Source organism: Nematostella vectensis, chromosome 15 (assembly GCF_932526225.1).
Source record: "Nematostella vectensis chromosome 15, jaNemVect1.1, whole genome shotgun sequence".
In the NCBI taxonomy this organism is placed as follows: Eukaryota; Metazoa; Cnidaria; class Anthozoa; order Actiniaria; family Edwardsiidae; genus Nematostella; species Nematostella vectensis.
This window is the reverse complement of record NC_064048.1, coordinates 10,226,703-10,250,527: the sequence shown is the minus strand read 5'-3', so window position 1 is coordinate 10,250,527 and position 23,825 is coordinate 10,226,703. Positions and strand designations below refer to the sequence as shown.

The window sequence follows — 23,825 nt, the reverse complement described above, 5'->3', positions numbered from 1 at the left end:
CGTTTGTAAAGCTTTCGGTTAAAAAAATTGGGTTTATGGGAGCTCGCGATTAATTTGAAACATAATACAATGCTCCTTTCGAAAACCAATTGTCATTGCAAATTATTTTGTTTTCCACCAATCAGGTGTCGATTTGCTGTAACCCTTGTTTCCACCAATCAGGTGTCGATTTGCTGTAACCCTTGTTTCCACCAAACAGGTGTCGATTTGCTGTAACCCTTGTTTCCACCAATCAGGTGTCGATTTGCTGTAACCCTTGTTTCCACCAATCAGGTGTCGATTTGCTGTAACCCTTTTTTCCACCAATCAGGTGTCGATTTGTTGTTACACTTGTTTCCACCAATCAGGATGCGATTTGCTGTAACCCTTGTTTTTAACGAATTAGGTGTCGATTTGTGGTGTAATCCACCAGTCAGTAGCTGACAAGTCAATCCAGTACCTGGCCGAGCTGTCCAGACATAACTACGTTACACCCACCAGCTACCTGGAGTTGCTTGGAACCTTCCGTAAGCTGATCGGAGTGAAGAAGTCTGAGCTGCAAAACGCACGCAACAGGACCAAGACTGGATTAGATAAGGTATAAAAATTATGGAATTTCATCATTTTATTTAAAGACCGTTTCTCCGACTTAACATCGTTACAGTGTTGCTTTGTTTTTGAAAAAAAAAATTTTCCCCCCCCCCCACCCCACCCTTTGTTTGACACTTTAAGACACTGAGACGTTTTAATTGTAGAATAAATTAAACTTGACAGTGATTCAAGCAGATGTAATTCGCTGCCGGAATGAATTTCTCATTTGCATAGGGTTTTAAAGCCTACGAAACCATGTGTAACGCAGGTCGGACCGACGAACTTCAAAATTATTTCTCGATATACTGTCCTGACACAAACTTAGTAGTGCAGTATTATGCATATGGATGAACCTTCTCTGTTACTAGTTGCTGCATACGGCAGAAGAGGTGGTGAAGTTACAAGAAGAGTTGGAGTCAATGCAACCTCTACTGGCCCAGGCTGCCAAGGAGACAGTCGAGACGATGGACCAGATCAAAGTGGACTCTGTAAGACCCATATTCACTTTATTTTGCTTACAGGCTTGAAGGGGATTTAGCTCTATTCCTGATCCGATTAAATTAGTTATTTTCCAGATATGTCACCCCTTTTTTCACTTACCTTTTTTAACCTCTACTACCAGGGCAGCCACTGGGAGCGTAAACAATTTCCATATTTTATCGCATGGAAGCCAGTACAGGCCCGTACCCAGGGGGGGAGGGGGTACGAAATGCGAAAAAGTGGACCTAATTTTTCCGGGAGTGCGGTGGGGGGAAGGGGTGGGGAGAGTGAGTTCTCTGACCACCCCCGAAAATACAAAAAGGGATTTCTTTATGCATTTGCAGTAAGGGACGTTAATTGTCGGATTTGACTACATACCAGAGTGATCTAGCTTATGCTTTATAGTTTTGTCTACAAAAGCACGTCTATTTAGAACCGAAAGTGGACCTTCGGCCGTTGTGGGGGGGGGGGGGGGGGGGGTGCGTTCTCACCCCCTGCACTCCCCCCCTGGGTACGGGCCTGCAGTGTGAGCATGTATAATTCCAATATCCAACAAAGTTGTACCTTCTGAAAGCATCTCATCAGCTGGTAGGCAGTGAGATCGTGACTAATTCTCATATCCCATCAGGTTGTAGCCAATGAGACCAAGACAGTAGTGCAGCGGGAAGAAGCAGAGGCGGCCAAGAAGGCAGCTGAGACGCAAGCTATTGCAGATGATGCTCAGAGAGACTTGGACGAAGCTCTGCCGGCATTAGAGGCTGCTCTTGCCAGCTTGAAATCACTTAACAAGACCGATGTAGTAGAGGTACTGTATGACCCTCCAAAAGTGCTTCTTTATCTCCTGTTCACCATGCTCGAGCCAATCCACAATGTTTAACATTGCCGGTCATGCTCTTGTGTCTTCTCTTTCTTTCGTTCTCCACAACTTCACACCTACTCTGCATATAGTGTGGTGGCGGACGGCCACTTTTTGTATAAGCTCTGCCATTTGGCTCACTTAGAATTTGTGTAGGCGATTGTCCGTATTATTTGTTCTTTATGGCGACCTTATCCAAAATCAAGGCCTTGTAAGATACTTGTCGGGAAAATACAAGGGACTGTTGGAGAAAACGCGAAAAAACAAAGAGTCAGCCTGGCTTGCTATGACTTTATAAAACCATGACGCTCTATCAAGCTGGTCTGTGGGAAAATACTGTTAGCGTTAAAAACCATGACGCTCTATCAAGCTGGTCTATGGGAAAATACTGTTAGCGTTAAAAACCATGACGCTCTATCAAGCTGGTCTATGGGAAAATACTGTTAGCGTTAAAAACCATGACGCTCTATCAAGCTGGTCTGTGGGAAAATACTGTTAGCGTTAAAAACCATGACGCTCTATCAAGCTGGTCTGTGGGAAAATACTGTTAGCGTTAAAAACCATGACGCTCTATCAAGCTGGTCTGTGGGAAAATACTGTTAGCGTTAAAAACCATGACGCTCTATCAAGCTGGTCTGTGGGAAAATACTGTTAGCGTTAAAAACCATGACGCTCTATCAAGCTGGTCTGTGGGAAAATACTGTTAGCGTTAAAAACCATGACGCTCTATCAAGCTGGTCTGTGGGAAAATACTGTTAGCGTTAAAAACCATGACGCTCTAACAAGATGGTCTATGGGAAAATACTGTTAGCGTTAAAAACCATGACGCTCTATCAAGCTGGTCTATGGGAAAATACTGTTATCGTTAAAAACCATGACGCTCTATCAAGCTGGTCTATGGGAAAATACTGTTAGCGTTAAAAACCATGACGCTCTATCAAGCTGGTCTATGTGAAAATACTGTTAGCGTTAAAAACCATGACGCTCTATCAAGCTGGTCTATGGGAAAATACTGTTAGCGTTAAAAACCATGACGCTCTATCAAGCTGGTCTATGGGAAAATACTGTTAGCGTTAAAAACCATGACGCTCTATCAAGCTGGTCTATGGGAAAATATGTTAGCGTTAAAAACCATGACGCTCTATCAAGCTGGTCTATGGGAAAATACTGTTAGCGTTAAAAACCATGACGCTCTATCAAGCTGGTCTATGGGAAAATGCTGTTAGCGTTAAAAACCATGACGCTCTATCAAGCTTGTCTATGGGAAAATACTGTTCGCGTTAAAAACCATGACGCTCTACCAAGCTGGTCTATGAGAAAATACTGTAAGCGTTAAAAACCATGACGCTCTATCAAGCTGGTCTATGGGAAAAAACTGTTAGCGTTAAAAACCAAGACGCTCTATCAAGCTGGTCTATGGGAAAAAACTGTAGCGCTAAAAACCATGACGCTCTATCAAGCTGGTCTAAGGGAAAATACTGTTAGCGTTAAAAACCATGACGCTCTATCAAGCTGGTCTATGGGAAAAACTGTTAGCGTTAAAAACCATGACGCTCTATCAAGTTGGTCTATGGGAAAAAACTGTTAGCGTTAAAAACAAAAATCGTCTGCTTACGATCCGCCACCCGTCTTCAATTTAAGAAATCCAATCACCCCACCATCTGCACTCCTGCTCAAGTCACACGTAGCATCCATTTCCTCGGCTAATTCAAGCGATTTACTAAACACTTTGACCCGACTAGCCTTACACAAGTGCCGAATTTTGAATGCGGATGGATATTCGAAAGCGGACCATTGTATTTGAAATATTAGCAGTAGCAAAGGAGTGGCTGATCCACATGTTAAAAATTCCTTGTATGTTTGTTAGTTTCTGTTGCCTTATTGGCTGCATCTATTGACTGTTTATCCGCTTGCAGGTCCGTGCATTGCAAAGGCCCCCCCTCGGTGTCAAGATCGTCATAGAAGCAGTCTGTATCATGAAGGGCGTCAAACCCAAGAAGGTTGCTGGGGAAAAGGTATCACCGAATTAAGGGAACTTTTACATGACTGAAATAGAATCAGTGGTAGTGTGTTAGCGCATCAGCGTATAGGGCATCTCACCTCTGCTGAAACGGCTTTGATTTCATGTCAAGACATTGGAAGCATCATTTTGTTTTTGGATATCTATCTGTTATGTGTTAATGGTTAACTTGGTCTACCCCATAGGTCGGTCTAAGGTGGATATCTATCTAGTTTGTGTTAATGGTCATCTTACTTAAACCCCCCCAAAGGTCGGAATGTTGGAACTTTAAGTGGATTTCAATCTAGTTCGTGTTAATGGTTATCATACTCAACCCCCGAAGGTCGGCCTTAGGTGGATATCTATCTTATCTAGTTTGTGTTCCTGATTATATTTTTCTGTCCTCCGTAGGTCGGTACTAAGGTGGATGATTATTGGGAGCCAGGAAAAGCACTCCTGCAGGATCCTGGCAAGTTTATTGAGAGTTTGTTCAAATATGACAAGGTAAGGCAACCATTCCCCCGGTATCTAGCCTTTGTGTAGGGTATCTATTTATATCATGTGTCATTTTACAGGACAACATCCCTGATGCAGTCATTACGAAGATCCAACCTTACATCGATATGGAGGACTTTACACCAGCTGCTATAGCCAAGGTTAAACCCTCTATTTTTACACTTTGTTATTTGCAATTGATCAAACCAAAGATGCCTGGTGCTGGCCTTGTAGTGGCAATGATATTTAACTTGTGCCATGTACCCTGGACGATTATTATTATAAGTATACATTGTATAAGAGCATGCGTTTTATTTTGATAATCACGCAATCTGAAGGGCAAGTCTTTACTACCGTAAATGATCTATTAAACGCCCCCTATCTAAAGAACGCCTCCTATTTAATGCCCCCCCCCCCCCCCCCTAAGCTTACAAGGTTATATTGAATGCCCCTCTCTAATAAACGTCCTCTCTATTTAATCCCCCCTCCCCCTCCCCCCGGGACCATAAAAATTGGATAAACGCCCCCAGCGTTTATTAGATCATTTATCGTAATCAACTAGAGATTAGTGATTCTAAACGCGAAATGCATCTTGGGCCTTGGGCGTGAAAACACGATTGTGGGAAGTGGCGCCTTTGTGCAAATCCTGATTAGTTTTTGTTTTGGCGAAAGTATGTTTCACTGAATCAATGTATAATAAAACCATTATTGAATTCGGATATCACCAAAACCTCATCCAATATTTTTTATGGACGTGTTGTGTTGATGATGGACATGCACTGGTGAATATTTTATTGGTTGACTGTCATATTGGTGGTGCTCATATGTTGACAGTCCCGCAGTTATCATGATCATATATTGTCGACGAACTTAATACCTTATTGTAAGAAATTAACGTTGGTAGATATTAACGTGTATTAAATGTATGCGTATTAAATTAACGCGAATTTTTGGACAACTTATTAATGAAATTAACGCCAATTTGTGCCTAATGTATTCAAATAAACTTAATTAACGCGGATCTTGAAGACATATTATTGGTGGTTTGCTGCTTGGAAATATTCAATTTACGAAATACTGTTATCATCGCGCATGCAAGCTTTTACGGCTAGAGAGAACGACCGAATTGGAAAATTACCAAACGTGATCAAAAAAGACAACTAAACATGTGGAAATCTTTATTAATAAACAGAGTATGGTTTTAAAATTCGTTGGAATTTGTATTCGATCTTTCATAAAATTCAGTATTAATTAAAGTTTTTTTTATTAACGTTTAAATTAATTAATGTATTACAAATTAAAAATAAACTTAATTAGGATATATTTAATTAACGCGAATTTTTCACATTCGCGTTGATTTAGTGAAACGTTAATTTCCTATAATAAGGTAACGATTTTATCATTGAACCTGTAATGCTGATGATCTTGTGTACTTATGGTACTACCGTGTCTACAGGTGTCCAAGGCTTGTACGTCCATCTGTCTATGGGTCCGTGCTATGCACAAGTATCACTTCGTCGCCAAAGGCGTTGCACCAAAAAGAGTAAGTAGTCACTCACTATTAACACTGCAGTGGAATCGTGGAACAGCAGCATTTTTAAGTTTCAGTAAATTACAACATTAACAGAACACTGCTGCCAGGTTAATAACGAAAGAAAGTATTATCATATTACACCCGTTTTATATCATCTTCATTGGCTACTGGTTTTTTACCGTATCCATCTCGCCTAACTATACAAGCAGCTTAGTGTCCGTTAAGTCCTGTTCTGTTTATTCTCTCTGATCGAATGATTCCGTATATTTAGACTGTCCAAAGGGGTGCATGCTTTCAACATTAGGGACTTGTTCGTTTTATTCTGCTGCCCCCACACTGTGGAACAGCCTTCCACAGAATATTCGTAATATAAAGCCACTTAGCATTTAACAAAAAAAAAAAACAGCTTAAGACTCACCTATTTAAAATATCTTACAATTATTAATTTTTAGAGATTTTCAACGTTTATATTTATACATTCATTAAATTTTTATAGAAACATCGTTCCAAATACTAGGGTTTTTTTTTCTACACGTCGATATTAATATTTGTTTTTGTAGTTATATTTGTAGTTATATATACTCATATTTATCCATAGTTATAGTATTTTAACTCAATAATGTAAAACGCTTTTGATCATTTTCATGTTAAAACGCGCTATTTCAAGTGAATAAATTATTAATTATTATTATTAGTGCCCCGTTGCCCCGTACACATAAAATACCTGGCCTGTCGAAGATAAGAGTGCGCGCACCCACGTCGTTATGTCGATATGTCGCTAGTGTGCACTAGGCATAAGTCTCCTCAAATTGATTAAACTTATGTTGTGTGACTATAAGTTTATGCTTGTGTTGACATGAGATAACCCTACTCTTGTCTTCGTCATAGGCCGCATTGCAACAAGCTACTGAGGAATTGGCGGAGACTCAGCGTGTACTTGACGCAGCTAAAGCGCGGTTGACCGAAGTTGAGGAAGGAATAGCATCCCTTCAGGCGAAATATGAGGAATGCATCAGTAAGAAACAGGAGCTGGAATTTAAGACGGAACAGTGTACAGCCAGACTTGGGAGAGCCGAGAAGGTACGGGGAGGGGAGGGGAGGGGAGGGGAGGGGAGGGGAGGGGAGGGGAGGGGAGGGGAGGGGAGGGGAGGGGAGGGGAGGGGAGGGGAGGAAAGGAATTGAGGGTTTTTAAACCCTTAATCTTCCTGTAGGGATGCCAAGGAAAAGTTTTTATTTTATTTTATTTTATTTTAACAGGACCCCAGTTAAGCCCCCTCTTGAACTGCCAGTGGAACGAAAAACATGGAATAATATAATTTTTTTAATCTTTGGAATACATCCCCAACCCAACAACCTTAATTAGTGGGCTTTGTATCGATGTAACTGCTTTCAAAGATAGGAATTGTTGTCTGTGGGATTCAGATAGCCAAATGCAACAAAGAAAATTTAAATCCCTTCCCCCCTCCTTCCCCATTTGTCATAATTGTCGTTTCGTATTTCTTGGTGTTTTTTTTGGATAAAAATATACGTATTTTTTTTTTTAAATACTATGTGTCTAGGATGTGCCAAAGAAAATCAATGAATGCCAACACGTGATTATCTTTTTTCAGCTTATTGGTGGTCTCAGCGATGAGAAGGTCCGTTGGCGGGAAGCAGTTGAGGTGTTTGATGGACAGATTGTCAATATTATTGGTGACGTCATGATTTCGTCGGGTTGTATCGCGTATCTCGGCACCTTCACGGTAAACTACCTTTATAGTCTTACCCCCTGATAATAAACCTTGCCCTAGAACATAAAGGTTGCTTTACATTTAAATAGATATTTGTAATTTGCTATTTTCTCGCATTTTTTTGGTTACATTGTTACTCTCTAATCTTTCCACAATGCCCCACACGTACCCTCTTATATGCCTTTCTCGTTTTGTACCCGCTACCCATTACGCTCTTTTATTGCCTCCCCTTTTACCCTAGGTGCCAAGGTAGAAACACATGCATTTGACCAACAACTTGATTTAAGGATCTCATGCTTCTCCGTTTTCAGGGCGAATATCGTAACAGTATGGTCGAGGACTGGCTGAAGGAGCTACAGGACCTTGACGTACCACACTCTGACCTGTGCTCACTCGTCTCCACTCTCGGGAACCCTGTGGATATAAGAAACTGGCAGATCGCGGGGTTACCACGTGATAATCTTTCTGTGGAGAACGGTGTCATAGTGCAAAACTCACAGCGATGGCCTCTTTTCATCGATCCTCAAGGGCAGGCCAACAAGTGGATCAAAAACTTTGTGAGTACTCCATCCATATGGCTTGAGCAGTCCTATCTTAGGGTTTTTTTTTAATCGAAAATTCCAAGATTTCTACTGATTAGAATACTATGTTCCAGGGCTTCCATGTTAATTCTTCTTAAGAGATCAAGTCTTGGAAATCATAGACTTCTGTATTTTTTTATATTGACCGCCTATTATCAACAGGAAAAAGAAGCTGGTCTAGATGTAGTAAAGCTGACAGACCGTGATTTCCTGAGGAGTCTTGAGAATGCTATCAGGTTTGGCAAGCCTTGCCTGCTGGAAAACGTGGCCGAGGAACTTGACCCCGCTCTGGAACCGATTCTTTTGAAGCAGGTAGGAAATCTTGTTTATTGGTATAAATAAAAACCGTATATACCAGCTGTTGAAAAAACTGGGTGCTCAGCTTAGGTGTCGTGTAGACAAGCGATATATAAGTCAACACTTCATTTTGACCAAGGGCTAACGCTTGCAGCACAACTACTCTGTTTCACAGAGGCGTGCAACATACTTTTTCAAGCTTGTGCTGATTTATAGCTAGCTTGGAGATATGTTTAAGCCGGTCTACGGCATCCAAGCCTCACTGTTAATAACATGATCACGAACAAACTCTTCAAAGTGGGCAATTTTACAAATGAACAAATAAGCCACGTTTAATGCGCTCCAACAATTATATATAGTATCTTCTCTATGGGTGGCAGCCACCTTCTCTATAAAATTTGTATATATTATCTATACAGCTCTCTCGCAATTATCCACATTCCCACTATCTATATAGCTCTCTCGTAATTATCCACAATCCCACTCAAGTCTAACAATCCATTCAAGCGCAACTTACAACGTCTCTATAAAATTTGTATATGTTATCTATACAGCTCTTTCGTAATTATCCACATTCCCACTATCTATACAGCTCTCTCGTAATTATCCACAATCCCACTATCTATATAGCTCTCTCGTAATTATCCACAATCCCACTCAAGTCCAACAATCCATTCAAGCACAACTTACAACGTCTCTATAAAAATTGTTTATGTTATCTATATAGCTCTCTCGTAATTATCAAGCCTTACCAGTCTCCAGCAAATACTTGTTGTATGTTTACCTGTAACTTAAGGGGAGCTAATTTTGTGCTATCCATGGAATCACGTATGGCCATAATACTGATTCTGCTATTTCAAATGTGTTACTGTGGCAAATAGCAATTTGGCATGAATTACTATTCAGAAAATGTTTGATTACGTTGTTATCGTAATGATCACGTTGTTTCTTTTGTGCAGACGTTCAAGCAGTCAGGAAGCACTGTCATCAAGCTTGGAGACGCAATTATCCCGTACCATGACGACTTTAAATTCTACATCACAACCAAGCTTCCCAACCCGCACTATACCCCAGAAGTGTCGACCAAAGTCACAATTGTCAACTTCACGCTCTCACAAAGGTAAACCATTTGACCCACCATCATAAACTTCACTCCATTCAAACCTTTTAAGTCTACATCTTAACTTCGCTCTCGCCAACGTGTAAACGGAAAATATTTAAGTCTATATTTTAACTTTACTCTCACCAAGGTAAATTATTTAAATCTACATCTCAACTTCACTATCACCAAGGTAAATTATTTCAGTCTACTTATCGACTTCAACTCTCACCAACGTAAACCATTTAAGTCTGGATCTCAACTTCACTTTCACCGACTTAAACCTTTTCACCTCATCTCAATTCACTCTTTTAAAAAGATTTTCGTTAACTAACCCGTCACGTACTAGTACCAACGTACTAGTACCAACCTATTGTCAACTCACACTCTGACAAAGGTAAATCAATAAATTCGGCATCCTCATATTAGAGCTTGCACAAAGATAAACCAATATGACCAACATCGTCATCACTCTCTTCAAGCTTTTTCTCTTTGAACCCTAACTACCCTGGATCCAACCCTGCTAACTCCTGTAAACTACCCTGGATCCAACCCTGCTAACTCATGTTACTCCTGTAGCGGCCTAGAAGACCAGATGCTTGCCCTTGTGGTGGCCGAAGAGCGCCCCGACCTCGAGGAAGCCAAGAACCAGTTGATTATTAGCAATGCCAAGATGAAGCAAGAGTTGAAGGAGATCGAAGACAAGATCTTGCACAAGCTCAGCGCCTCCGAGGGTAACCCTGTGGATGATATAGACCTTATCGCTACTCTGGAAGCTTCTAAGGCCAAGTCTGGAGAAATTAAGGTAAATATGCATCTTGTATATTTTTATTTGGGGTTGAAAGGTGCCTTCGAGAATAACCCTATAAATCGCGCACATTTTACCGCTACACTTGCTAAAGCGTCTTGAGAAATTTGGGGGTATCTTATATTTTTGCCAGAAAGCAATCGCCGCTTTGTTAAGATTGGTTATGTGTTGACAATCTCTTTGTGTCGACAGGCGAAAGTCGTGATTGCAGAACAAACGGAGAAGGACATCGACGTAACCCGGTCCCAGTACATCCCCGTCGCTGTTAGGACAGGGATCCTGTTTTTCTGCACAAATGACCTGGCTAACATAGACCCTATGTACCAGTACTCCCTTGAGTGGTTTGTCTCCATCTTCCTCAACAGCATCGCTAATGCTGATATATCAGGTAAGAGTTTATAAGCCTTGTTTATGTCACTGCCTTTCAGGATAAGGGTTCTATTGGACCCTGTTAAAAAGGTTAACTGGTTGAAGTTGTCAGTCTTCTTAAAAAGCTACGTGGTTTATAAAAAAAACAAAGTTTAATAGTCAAGGCGAAGAAGTCAAGCCAGCACAAAAGGGAATAATGAAAATAATAATAATAATAATAATAATAATAATAATAATAATAATAATAATAATAATAATAATAATAATAATAATTTATTTATAATGCGCTAAAACTACGTAAACATATTCTTAAGCGGTCAACAGAAGACAAATTCTAAAAAAAAACATCTAACCTAAATCGACATAACAAATTGGAGCACAGTCAGTCGGATAAACGAAACCTCTAGGTGAAATAAGCCAATCGGAAAAAAGACATCTGACTCTGCTTACTTATCAAATTTTCAGACTCTGCTGACACACTTATCTTATTTTTTAGACTCTGCTGACACACTTATCCTATTTTTTAGACTACTGGCACAATTATTCTATTTTTAGACTGTTGACACTCCTATACAATTGTTTTAGACTCTGCTGACACACTTATCTTATTTTTTAGACTCTACTGACACACTTATCCTATTTTTTAGACTATACTGACACACTTATCCTATTTTTTAGACTCTACTGACACACTTATCCTATTTTTTAGACTCTACTGACACACTTATCCTATTTTTTAGACTCTACTGACACACTTATCCTATTTTTTAGACTTTACTGACACACTTATCCTATTTTTTAGACTCTACTGACACACTTATCTTATTTTTTAGACTCTACTGACACACTTATCCTATTTTTTAGACTACTGGCACAATTATTCTATTTTTAGACTGTTGACACTCCTATACAATTGTTTTAGACTCTGCTGACACACTTATCTTATTTTTTAGACTCTACTGACACACTTATCCTATTTTTTAGACTCTGCTGACACACTTATCCTATTTTTTAGACTCTACTGACACACTTATCCTATTTTTTAGACTCTGCTGACACACTTATCAAATTTCAGACTCTGTTGACACGCGTATCCAGAACATCAATGAGTACTTCACATTCAGCTTGTACTCCAATGTGTGCCGGTCCATGTTCGAGAAGGACAAATTGCTGTTCTCTTTCCTTGTCTGTGTTCGCATTCTGATGAATGAAAACAAGATTAACATGGTGAGTACTGCCATAAGATCAGCCTCTCTCTTCAATCTCTCTCCTTCCCGTAAGAAGAAGGGAATGGCGACCACGTTAACAAAATCACACTCCCCCCTTTATTTTAATCGCTCTCCCTTCAGAACAAGTTTAATAAGCTTAGTAACTTCCATCAAATCAGCACGGTTATAAAATCACCCCCCCCCCCCTCTCTCTCTACACCCTCCCCCTCCCTTCCGTAACAAAATCAACATGGTGAGTAGCTTCCATTAAATCATCCCCTTTTTCACTTCAAACCACTTCCTCCCGTCAGAAGAAGAGAATGGCAAGCCAACATAACCAGCCCATCTTTCAATTTAATCGCTCTCCCTTCGCAACATGATTAACGTGCTTAGTTACTTTCATCAAATCAGCCTCTTTCACACTTCAACCTTTCCCCCTCTCGTCAAAAGAAGGGAATGGCGATCACGTAAAAAAATCATTTGAAGGCACACAATGTATTTAAATCTCGGAATAACAATCCAAAAACAAAGTTTTATACTTCTTTTACCGACTTCAATCGAAAATATGCCATTGGCTTCCGCAAATCAGCCAATGGAGATGGATGCTTTTCCACACTTGGTACTTTGCTAGGGTGACAAAATGGTGACTGACCGAGGCTGTTTAATCATATTTTTTATCTAAAACGCGAGGCGCTATTTGGGGGAGGCGCTCATTCAAGCAATTACGGCACGGCTCTAACCTGCTTGTTTACCTCGTAGGACGAGTGGCGCTTCTTATTGGCTGGCGGTACTGCCGTACCTAAGGACCACCCCAACCCTGCCCCTGACTGGTTGTCTGAGAGGGCCTGGGGAGAGATCCTTAAAATACCAGTGTTGGTAAGTCAATAATGGCAACTTTGGTTTTAAAGAATGTTGGTGAGCCTCATCTGCTATTGTTTAACCTCGAAAATACATCAGTTTATTTGCAAGAAACTTCAAAATAATCACCCTTGATGGAAATTGAATACCTTTTTTATAATACTTTATTCAAAGTACCTCAGTCACAGGCTCGAATTACGCGATGGGAATGGATTTTTTGAAAGAGTCTGTAATGTGCAGAAAGAGTCTCTAATGTTAACCATTTAAAAAGTATTGCTCATTACTTATTATCGTTTTCTTCTAAACCTATTTTTATCATGGTATCATCATAATTTTCATTTGATGTTAATGTATCAAACTTGTTTCAAATCTAAACATTTCAGCCCAAGTTCGCAGCATTTGCTGAAGACTTCTCTAACCACATTGAAGAGTACAAACGCATGTTTGATAGCGCAGATCCGCATAGGTGAGCACAGCCACCAAATGGTTTAACACATTCATGATAGCGCACAGGATTCCCATGACTACGGGTTTTCACAAATGTTTCAAATTTTATTGAGCAGGAAAAAATATGTACACTGTAAATTGCTAGACAATATTGCATTAAAGTGAATTATTCAGGAAAGAGATACTCATGTAAAAGTACTCTGGAGCGATTAGGAAAATGTGTAAACTAGACGAGAACACTTTCGATTTGTTTCCGCTTTCTAGACTTTGTAAGGGGCAGTGATTAGAATACTTGAAATGATTGACAACTGCTGACAAAGCGGTTAACATTATTCCTGGAGCTCATATGGGCTATTAGGAAATGCCCATGATGCTAAAAGCTGAATCGGCTATTGAACCCAGAGACAATGAGGGCGAGAAGAATAGTTCTTTTTGTCAATTCGCAGTAGAAATATTCAATTTATATAGCAATATGACGTTGTTTGGTTTGGTCGTTTGCCACAAATCCGGCGCTACTGATAGACTATGGCATTTATTATAACACGATATATCATGGTTGTTTAGGGAAGTGTTGCCTGAACCATGGAATAGCGACTTGGACATGTTCCAGAAGATGTTAGTACTCAAATGTCTTCGCGTAGATAAGGTCACTAACGCCATGCAGGACTTTGTGGCGGAGAACCTGGGACAACGCTTTATTGAACCTCAGGTAGGAGGGAACATATATTATTAAATAACAGAGCAAACATCTTATCAAGTATGAGAGTATAAGAATACGAGAGCAAATCTTATTAGTGAAGAGAGCAAATAACTTATCAAATAAGAGAGTAAAGATCTTATAGAATAGGAGAGCAAATATCTTATTAATTAAGAGGACAAATATCTTATAGAATAAGAGAGCAAATAGTACTATCTTATTATTTAAGAGAGCAAATATCTTATCAAATAATGGAGTAAATATGTCATATTATTAAAGACCAAATATCTTATAGAATATAAGAGCAAATATCTTATCAATTGAATAGAAAAGATATTATAGAATGCGAGAGCAAATATCTTATTGAATAAAAGGGCAAATATCTTATCAAAGAATAGAGCAAATATCTTACCAAAGAAGAGAGCAAAGATCCTATCATAGAAGAGAGAATATATCTTAAAAGTTAAGAGAGCAGATATCTTTGCGTTTAAATGCCTTTTGATTATCGTCTATAGACAAGAGCTATTGCTGACTGGTATATCTACTGACTGTCTTAATCTTATCTTAATCTTACTGGTATATCTGCTGACTTAATCTTATCGTCTTTGCAGACGGCCGATCTCTCTGCTGTGTTTAAAGACTCCTCGCCCTCTACACCGCTGATCTTTGTGCTGTCCGTCGGCACGGATCCTGCAGCTGATTTATACAAGTTCGCCGAGGAGATGAGATTTTCCAAGAAACTCAACGCTATCTCCCTCGGACAGGGCCAGGTAAGCCACTGCCACAGACAACAACAACGACATCCTAAAAACAACGACAGTAGCAGAGAACATCAATAATTGCCGTACAGAACAACAACTGGAGTTGATAGCAATAAATAACAAAAAGCAACATCAGCAGGACAGACCAACATTCACAACAGTACAGACCAACATCCACAACATTACAGACCAACATCCACAACAGTACAGACCAACATCCACAACATTACAGACCAACATTCACAACAGAACAGAACTACAACCACAACAGCACAGACCAACATTCACAACACTACAGACCAACATCCACAACAGTACAGAACAACATTCACAACAGAACATAACTACAACCACAACAGAACAGAACTACAACCACAACAGTACAGAACAACATTCACAACAGTACAGACCAACATTCACAACAGTACAGACCAACATCCACAACAGTACAGACCAACATCCACAACAGTACAGGCCAACATCCACAACAGTACAGACCAACATCCACAACAGTACAGGCCAACATCCACAACAATACAGACCAACATCCACAACAGAACAGACCAACATCCACAACAGTACAGACCAACATCCACAACAGTACAGACCAACATCCACAACAGTACAGACCAACATCCACAACAGTACAGGCCAACATCCACAACAGCACAGACCAACATTCACAACAGTACAGACCAACATCCACAACAGTACAGACCAACATCCACAACAGTACAGACCAATATTCACAACAGTACAGACTAACATCCACAACAGTACAGACCAACATCCACAACAGAACAGACCAACATTCACCACCAGTACAGACCAACATTCACAACAGTACAGACCAACATCCACAACAGTACAGACCAACATCCACAACAGAACAGGCCAACATTCACAACAGTACAGACCAACATCCACAACAGTACAGACCAACATCCACAACAGTACAGACCAACATCCACAACAGTACAGACCAACATTCACAACAGAACAGACCAACATTCACAACAGTACAGACCAACATTCGCAACAGTACAGACCAACATCCACAACAGTACAGACCAACATCCACAACAGTACAGGCCAACATCCACAACAGAACAGGCCAACATTCACAACAGTACAGAACTACAACCACAACAGTACAGACCAACATCCACAACAGTACAGACCAACATCCACAACATAACAGACCAACATCCACAACAGAACAGACCAACATCCACAACAGTACAGGCCAACATTCACAACAGTACAGAACTACAACCACAACAGTACAGACCAACATCCGCAACAGTACAGACCAACATCCACAACATAACAGACCAACATCCACAACAGAACAGACCAACATCCACAACAGTACAGAACTACAACCACAACAGAACAGAACTACAACCACAACAGTACAGACCAACATCCACAACATTACAGACCAACATCCACAACAGAACAGACCAACATTCACAACAGTACAGACCAACATCCACAACATTACAGACCAACATCCACAACAGAACAGACCAACATTCACAACAGTACAGACCAACATCCACAACATTACAGACCAACATCCACAACAGAACAGACCAACATCCACAACAGAACAGACCAACATTCACAACAGTACAGACCAACATCCACAACAGAACAGACTTAACTACCACAACAGTACAGACCAACATCTACAACAGTACAGACCAACATCCACAACAGTACAGACCAACATCCACAACAGTACAGACCAACATCCACAACAGTACAGACCAACATCCACAACAGTACAGACCAACATCCACAACAGTACAGGCCAACATCCACAACAATACAGGCCAACATCCACAACAGTACAGACCAACATCCACAACAGTACAGAACAACATCCACAACAGAACAGAACAACATTCACAACAGTACAGACCAACATTCACAACAATACAGACCAACATCCACAACAGAACAGAACAACATCCACAACAGCACAGACCAACATCCACAACAGCACAGACCAACATCCACAACAGTACAGACCAACATCCACAACATTACAGACCAACATCCACAACAGAACAGACCAACATCCACAACAGAACAGACCAACATTCACAACAGTACAGACCAACATCCACAACAGTACAGACCAACATCCACAACAGTACAGACCAACATCCACAACAGTACAGACCAACATCCACAACAGTACAGACCAACATCCACAACAGTACAGACCAACATCCACAACAGTACAGACCAACATCCACAACAGTACAGACCAACATTCACAACAGAACAGACCAACATTCACAACAGTACAGACCAACATTCGCAACAGTACAGACCAACATTCACAACAGTACAGACCAACATCCAGATGTGAAATTATGCTTTAAACGTCTCACATCGAGCGGATGGAAACGATAAGAAATATAACTTTAAGGTTTCGGTAACTTTAACACAAACAATAAAATTACTTAGAATGAACCAATCAAACCCTCTGTCCACCATATAATTGGAGAAAAATGTTTCCTTCTTTCCTTTCCGTCTTTTCATTCAACTTGGTAAGGTAAAAAGGAATATTAAAGTCACAGACTCTCATCGTTTATTAATCGTCCTTAGTACGAAAGTGCAAATGGCCTTTTTACAAAGTACTTTTGTGTAGGGTCCTCGCGCAGAAGCCTTGATGAGGTCCGCCATGGAGCGCGGCAAATGGGTCTTCTTCCAGAACTGTCACCTTGCTCCAAGCTGGATGCCCACGCTTGAACGGCTTATTGAAAACATCGACGCTGATAAGGTGAGTGATGGGACAATGGAGTGATTACAGTGGCGCGGTGGTATGGTTGTTATAAGAGTTCCTATAAATTCCTATGAAGTTTTTTTTTCTCTGACGAAGACCTGTTCTGCTCTTTAGATCTTACAAACCAGCTCCTTGGTTTTCATTATAGCGCAATGAAGGATCATAACTGTTTTCTTAAGTGACCTGACTGACGAATGATATGATGTTATTACAGGTCCATCGTGACTTCCGTCTATGGCTGACCAGCATGCCTAGCCCGAGGTTCCCTGTGTCCATCTTACAGAATGGATCAAAGATGACGGTGGAGCCGCCAAGAGGAATCAAGGCAAACCTTCTGAGGTCATACGTAGGCTTCAGCGATGACTTCTACAAGACCTGCAGTAAGGTGAGCTCGACTTACTTCTTAGATATTTTTTGAAGGGTTAAAGGCCTCAGTATGTTCCGTGACACACCCCATTGGCAAAAAGTGGACAATTTCCTATTGAAGGTTCATCAAATACTACCCTTTTTCCATATAATACCTATGACTGCGCACACCCATCCCCATCCGCGCCTGAACCTTTTCTAAACATCCAACACACTTCTCGGAATATCCAACGCTTCTCGGAAAATCCAACAATTCTTGGAGAATCTAACACTTTTTCTGAATGTCCTCTTCTTCTAAAGGAGGTCTTCAAGCCACTACTGTTCTCGCTCTGCCTCTTCCACGGTGTTACACTTGAAAGGAGGAAGTTTGGTCCACTTGGGTTTAATATTCCGTACGAGTTTACCACCGGCGATCTGCGTATTTGCATCAGCCAACTGAGCATGTTCCTAGACGAGTATGAAGGCATTCCATTCAAGGTAACCTCTCCCCCCCCCCTGGTTTCTGAAACAGCCAACATAGTATTTCCCAAATATAACTTAATGGCTAAGCTTTTGTATTTAAAGCTTTCCCTTTCTTCCTCTCCCTGACAAGAAAATAATGAAGGCATCCCATTCAATGAAAAACTCTCCTCTCCGCCCATGCTATTGACACACTTTTCCCCACCCTACATGTCCCTTTTTGTAAACACAATATATCCCTTAACCTTTGCATTTTATGAACAAACCAGATAAGAGAACCAGCTGAATATTGGTCAGTGTTCCGTCCAAACACATTTATATTCTACCCATTCTAATATTTTAGGTGCTGAATATTGGTCAGTGTTCAGTCCAAAGACATTCTTGATATACCCATTCTAATGTTTTAGGTGCAATATTCCGTCCAAACATGTCCATGACATGCCTATTCTAATGTTCCAGGTACTTAAGTACACGGCAGGTCACATCAACTATGGCGGTCGTGTCACGGATGACTGGGACAGGCGGTGCATCATGACCATCCTGGACAGCTTCTACTCTCCCAATGTAGTAGAAAGCCAGCACAAATTTTCCATTTCTGGTATTTACCACAGCCTACCCGACTCGACTGACCACGAGGTACGTTTCAGTGAGCACATTAACTTCTGTGAATCTTTAAAGACACTTCAACAGTGCTAGGTCGCTGGTTAAAGTCAGATCTCAAAATTTAACATATCCAATCTATGATACGTTTGAAATATTGACGCCTTATTGAAGCCATAATGTAGCTTGTCGATGTAAATAGCGAAATTCCTACTCCCGATCGGGATCTACTGGTAGGCAATAGCTTATAACCTATCAGTAGTGACAATTGCCAGATTTGAAAGTAAAAAAATGACAAAAGACAAGAACTGACAACGGTTTGGTTATAAAAATTGGCCATTAGTGTGCATTTGACTAATCAATTACTATTCTCGCCCTTATGGTGTCTGTGTCAAGGGACAATTGTCCAGTTTTGAATTTGTAAAGTCTCGACGACATGAAGAAAATTATTCATAAATTTTCATAAGAAAGCGAAGTATTTACAAGTACAATCAGTGTATGATTTTCAGGATCGGTAGTTTCTCGTAGGAATTTGTGAATAATTAACTTTACGCCGAGGTTAACACTGTAAAATGCGCCCTCAATTAATCTGTCTAGCGGTCATTTTCGAATTCGAAACTGGACTTTTCGGACTCGAGGAATAATTGTTTCTTATTCTCTATATCAACTCTTACCAGGGCTATGTCCACTACATCAGAAGTCTGCCCATCAACGATACACCCGAAATCTTCAGCCTTCATGACAATGCCAACATCACGTTCGCACAGAACGAGACTTTTAACCTGCTTCATGGCATTCTTAAGATGCAGCCTAAGGCGTCCACAGGCAAAGGGCGCTCGCGAGAAGAGGTCAGTCGTCTGTAGTAAGGGGATCTTAAGTGGTCTAATGGCGCGATTCCCGATCGAGATATGAAAAATATATTTCTGTTTCTTGGCTCTGGACTTGACTTAAAAGTTTGTGAGCTTGCTTGAAGCTTGTGCTCCTCAGTTCCAGGATGTTGGCCCGTCAGCGTATGTGGCCTTTGCTGATGCAGGTTCGATTCCCGATCGAGATATGGAAAATATATTTCTGTTTCTTGGCTCTGGACTTGACTTAAAAGTTTGTGAGCTTGCTTGAAGCTTGTGCTCCTCAGTTACAGGATGGGTCATTTACAATATTTATTCTAATATTATTTTAATTTCTATCATAATTCTATTAAAGTGTGCAACGCTTAGAATGTGGTTGAGATCGTGTAAGAGCTATATAAATACTATTGTTTGTATTTATGAACTGCTATAGTAACTGTTTATAAACTCCACACTTATCTAAATCTATTGCTTTACTTTTTCCGTGTGGACTTCAGGTGATGGAAGAGACTGCTAAAGGGATCTTAGAACGTGTTCCCCAGCCAATCCCTCTAGGCCCCCTGATGGAGAAGTACCCCGTTAGGTACGAAGAGTCCATGAACACGGTGCTCGTGCAGGAGGTTATCCGCTACAACAAGCTGCTGGTGACCGTCAGACAGACGCTGAACGACTTGCTCAAGGCACTCAAGGGTCTCGTGGTCATGTCTCAGGCTCTAGAAACCATGTCGAACAGTCTGTTTGACAACAGTGTGCCAGATCTTTGGGCGGGCAAGGTAAGGCCTTTCTGGGCATGTTTTATAATACTAAAAATAAAAGCATGTCGAACAGTGTGTTTGACAACAGTGTGCCAGATCTTTGGGCGGGCAAGGTAAGGCTTTTCTGGGCATGTTTCGAATACTTAAAAAACATGTCGAACAGTCTGTTTGACAACAGTGTTCCAGATCTTTGGGCGGGCAAGGTAAGGCTTTTCTGGGCATGCTTCGAATACTAAAAAAACATGTCGAACAGTCTGTTTGACAACAGTGTGCCAGATCTTTGGCGGGCAAGGTAAGGCTTTTCTGGGCATGTTTCGAATACTAAAAAAAACATGTCGACATGTCGAACAGTATATTTGACAACTGTGTGCCAGATCTTTGGGCGGGCAAGGTAAGGCTTTTCTGGGCATTTTCCGAATACTAGGAAAAAAGCCATGTCGAACAGCCTTTTTGACAACAGTGTGCCAGATCTTTGGGCGGGCAAGGTAAGATCCTTGTGGTCATGTCTCGTGCACTGTTTGACAGTTGTCCGGTCCTGGTTCAGTCCTGATTTAAGTTAGTTGGTTCTCGTCCGTATAAGGAAATAACCAGAAGAGGCATGGCCTTAACTCCCCCTCCTCTACTATGTTTTTAATATTTCTGTGTCCCCCAACCCCCACCCTCGATATTTCCAAGCCTGCTACGACGCTTGAAGCTTTTTTCTTCGGTCTCTGGGAGTTCCTCCCTCTTCAACAACAAACAAATCAATATAAACTGTGTTCCGCGGTGAGACATTCTTTAATCAGTCGAAACAGCTATCAGCTCGCTATTTTTAACTAATCTTTTCTCTTCCCTCTTTTAGGCATATCCTTCACTTAAACCTCTAGCGTCGTGGGTGCTTGACTTGGTGGCGCGGATTCAGTTTGTCCAGAAATGGATTGACAATGGCATACCCCCGGTAAGTTACTACCAAGCAAAGATGAACGAGCTCGGCATAAAATCCAAGACTTAAAATATTAGCTGAACAATCTATAGGTGTCATACACATGGGCGGACATATAGGGGCGGATCTAGGGGTAGGCCAAGTGCACCCCCCCCCCCCTTTTTTCAGACATTAAGACTATGTTTAGCTTATACATAACAAGAAATCATAAGAAATCTACCTGAACAATGAATCTGGCCCAACCTTTCTTCAAACTCTTCCCCCTCCCCTCCCCCCTTTTTTTACGGACCGTCCCCAGATACAGGGCCGTAGCAGGGGGTGGGGTACTGGGGGTACGGGACCCAAACAATTTTCATAAATTATAAGGGAATGACCAGAAGAAGCGTGGCCGTGCCCCCACAACTTTCTTAATGTTTCTGCACTGTGCCCCCCCCCCCCCCCCCCCCATAATTTCAAGGCCTGCTACGGTTCTGGGATACATAAACTAATCGTTTCCGCGTCGTAGGTATTCTGGATATCCGGGTTCTTCTTCCCACAAGGCTTCCTCACCGGCACCCTTCAGAACTTTGCTCGTGCTTACTCCATATCAATCGACATCATCGCCTTTGATTTCGAGGTAAGTCATATATAAATATATACCTTATTCGGAATAAAATATTGGAAAACGGAGTGACGTTTACCTTACACGGGGTGCCAGCATGGCCTTGTGGGTCAAGCGTTTGAGTTGTGATCCGGTGGTACCGAGTTCAGCCCTGCTAAACGGCTCTTTTACGGGCTTCGCCAAAGCGCACCTCGGCCTTCGCGCGGGCCACAGAACTCTCAGTATTCGGAAACAAAACATTTCCGAATAAGAGCCAGCTAGAAGGCTACTGCTCTGACCAATAACTGGATTTGTTTCTCAGTGCTGCAATTGCAGTGCAATTCATTTCTTAAATTTCTACCACAGGTTCTTAAGCAACAAGAAGATGAGCTAAAGACTCGGCCTAAGGACGGATGCTACATCCGGGGATTATTTCTAGAGGGAGCTCGCTGGGACACAGAGAGTCATGAGCTTGCCGAATCCCGACCAAAAGAGCTCTTCACTGATATGCCGATCATCTGGCTCAAACCTGCCGCCAACCGCGAGAAACCTTCTTCTGGCATTTACGACTGCCCCGTCTATAAGACACTCACTAGAGCGGGTAAGAATTCTATTAGCTCAGAAGTGTTTGCTCATTCAAACGGACATGATCAACCTTATACAAAGCTGGTCATGAACTAATATACTATGACAGGCTACATTTGGTTAGGGATCTTGAAAAAAAAAGATTCTTATATTTTTGCACAATATCTTTTTTTTTCTTTTTCTTTTTATTTCGATTTTAAAACTTTCTTTTTTTTTTTCTGAGTTGGCCTTTGACCATCACCCCCTCTCCTTCCTCTCCTTCCTTTGACCATCACCTCCTCTCCTTCTCGGATTTTTTTTCAACAATATTCCTTAAACAAGAACCCTTGTGGAGTCATACGCATCCCTTCTAAACCTTATAGACCTTTTCGAGTGCTTAGGACGAGATGGAATCAAAGATTGCTGCACGGTTGACATCTCACAACCTTCGATTGTGTTATAGGAACTCTTTCAACTACTGGCCATTCGACGAACTTCGTGCTGTCTGTAGAAATCCCGAGTGGTAAGCCCCAAGACCATTGGATCAAACAGGGCGTGGCACTCATGTGCGCCCTGAACTACTGATCGCATTTCCTGGTTTAATGCCGAGTAGTCTAATATAATCTGCGTCGCTTCCATGCATTCCACACCTTAGTAGTTGTAAGCAGTAACGCTAGCTCCATTGCCATGTATGGTTTTACTGACTAACTTATTAAAGAATTCTACATGTTTTAGAATTGTACAAAGCAATAAAAATAAATTTTATGTTTGGTAGAATCTGGTTTGTCTTGAAATAGAGCAGATCTTATGTGGCAAGTCGAATGAGGTAGTGGCTTGACCCTTGGAAGCATCCTAGTACAGCTGAAAACAAGTACAGCTGAAAAAAAAAGGTTTCTCGAAATACGTAAGGCAATATCACGCTGATGTAAGGGGTTTAAAGAATGGAGAGCAGAGCCTGCAGTTTGATTTGTTTATTTTTATTTCATCGATTATATTTTACGATTTTACAATTATGGACATGATGCTAACTGAACCCCCCCCCCCCCCCCCCCTTACAACTGTGACGATTCACTTGTGTTATATAATGCTGCCATCATCGAAGCACGAGCGATAGGATAGTCCCCGTCTTCAAACTGCACTTG

General features: G+C 41.1%; 1 protein-coding gene across 3 annotated transcripts in view; it reads left to right on the top strand.

The window, feature by feature from the left end:
* LOC5514541 (dynein axonemal heavy chain 1-like) overlaps nucleotides 1–23,457 on the top strand; it is a 61,589-nt gene extending 38,132 nt beyond the window's left edge. For all 3 annotated transcript variants that reach the window (XM_048722575.1, XM_048722574.1, XM_048722576.1), the window contains 29 exons: nucleotides 386–577; nucleotides 939–1,058; nucleotides 1,679–1,855; nucleotides 3,823–3,921; nucleotides 4,317–4,409; nucleotides 4,481–4,561; nucleotides 5,857–5,943; nucleotides 6,823–7,014; nucleotides 7,545–7,676; nucleotides 7,976–8,221; nucleotides 8,408–8,557; nucleotides 9,502–9,662; nucleotides 10,221–10,446; nucleotides 10,642–10,837; nucleotides 11,894–12,045; nucleotides 12,786–12,902; nucleotides 13,268–13,350; nucleotides 13,896–14,040; nucleotides 14,640–14,798; nucleotides 17,458–17,589; nucleotides 17,807–17,977; nucleotides 18,259–18,435; nucleotides 18,877–19,053; nucleotides 19,695–19,865; nucleotides 20,360–20,635; nucleotides 21,459–21,554; nucleotides 22,045–22,155; nucleotides 22,486–22,720; nucleotides 23,147–23,457. In XM_048722575.1, coding sequence (XP_048578532.1) covers nucleotides 386–577; nucleotides 939–1,058; nucleotides 1,679–1,855; nucleotides 3,823–3,921; nucleotides 4,317–4,409; nucleotides 4,481–4,561; nucleotides 5,857–5,943; nucleotides 6,823–7,014; nucleotides 7,545–7,676; nucleotides 7,976–8,221; nucleotides 8,408–8,557; nucleotides 9,502–9,662; nucleotides 10,221–10,446; nucleotides 10,642–10,837; nucleotides 11,894–12,045; nucleotides 12,786–12,902; nucleotides 13,268–13,350; nucleotides 13,896–14,040; nucleotides 14,640–14,798; nucleotides 17,458–17,589; nucleotides 17,807–17,977; nucleotides 18,259–18,435; nucleotides 18,877–19,053; nucleotides 19,695–19,865; nucleotides 20,360–20,635; nucleotides 21,459–21,554; nucleotides 22,045–22,155; nucleotides 22,486–22,720; nucleotides 23,147–23,268 — 4,476 coding nt within the window. In that variant the 3' untranslated portion in view covers nucleotides 23,269–23,457. The remainder of the gene's footprint in view (nucleotides 1–385; nucleotides 578–938; nucleotides 1,059–1,678; nucleotides 1,856–3,822; nucleotides 3,922–4,316; nucleotides 4,410–4,480; nucleotides 4,562–5,856; nucleotides 5,944–6,822; nucleotides 7,015–7,544; nucleotides 7,677–7,975; nucleotides 8,222–8,407; nucleotides 8,558–9,501; nucleotides 9,663–10,220; nucleotides 10,447–10,641; nucleotides 10,838–11,893; nucleotides 12,046–12,785; nucleotides 12,903–13,267; nucleotides 13,351–13,895; nucleotides 14,041–14,639; nucleotides 14,799–17,457; nucleotides 17,590–17,806; nucleotides 17,978–18,258; nucleotides 18,436–18,876; nucleotides 19,054–19,694; nucleotides 19,866–20,359; nucleotides 20,636–21,458; nucleotides 21,555–22,044; nucleotides 22,156–22,485; nucleotides 22,721–23,146) is intronic.
* Nucleotides 23,458–23,825: the final 368 nt, after the last annotated feature.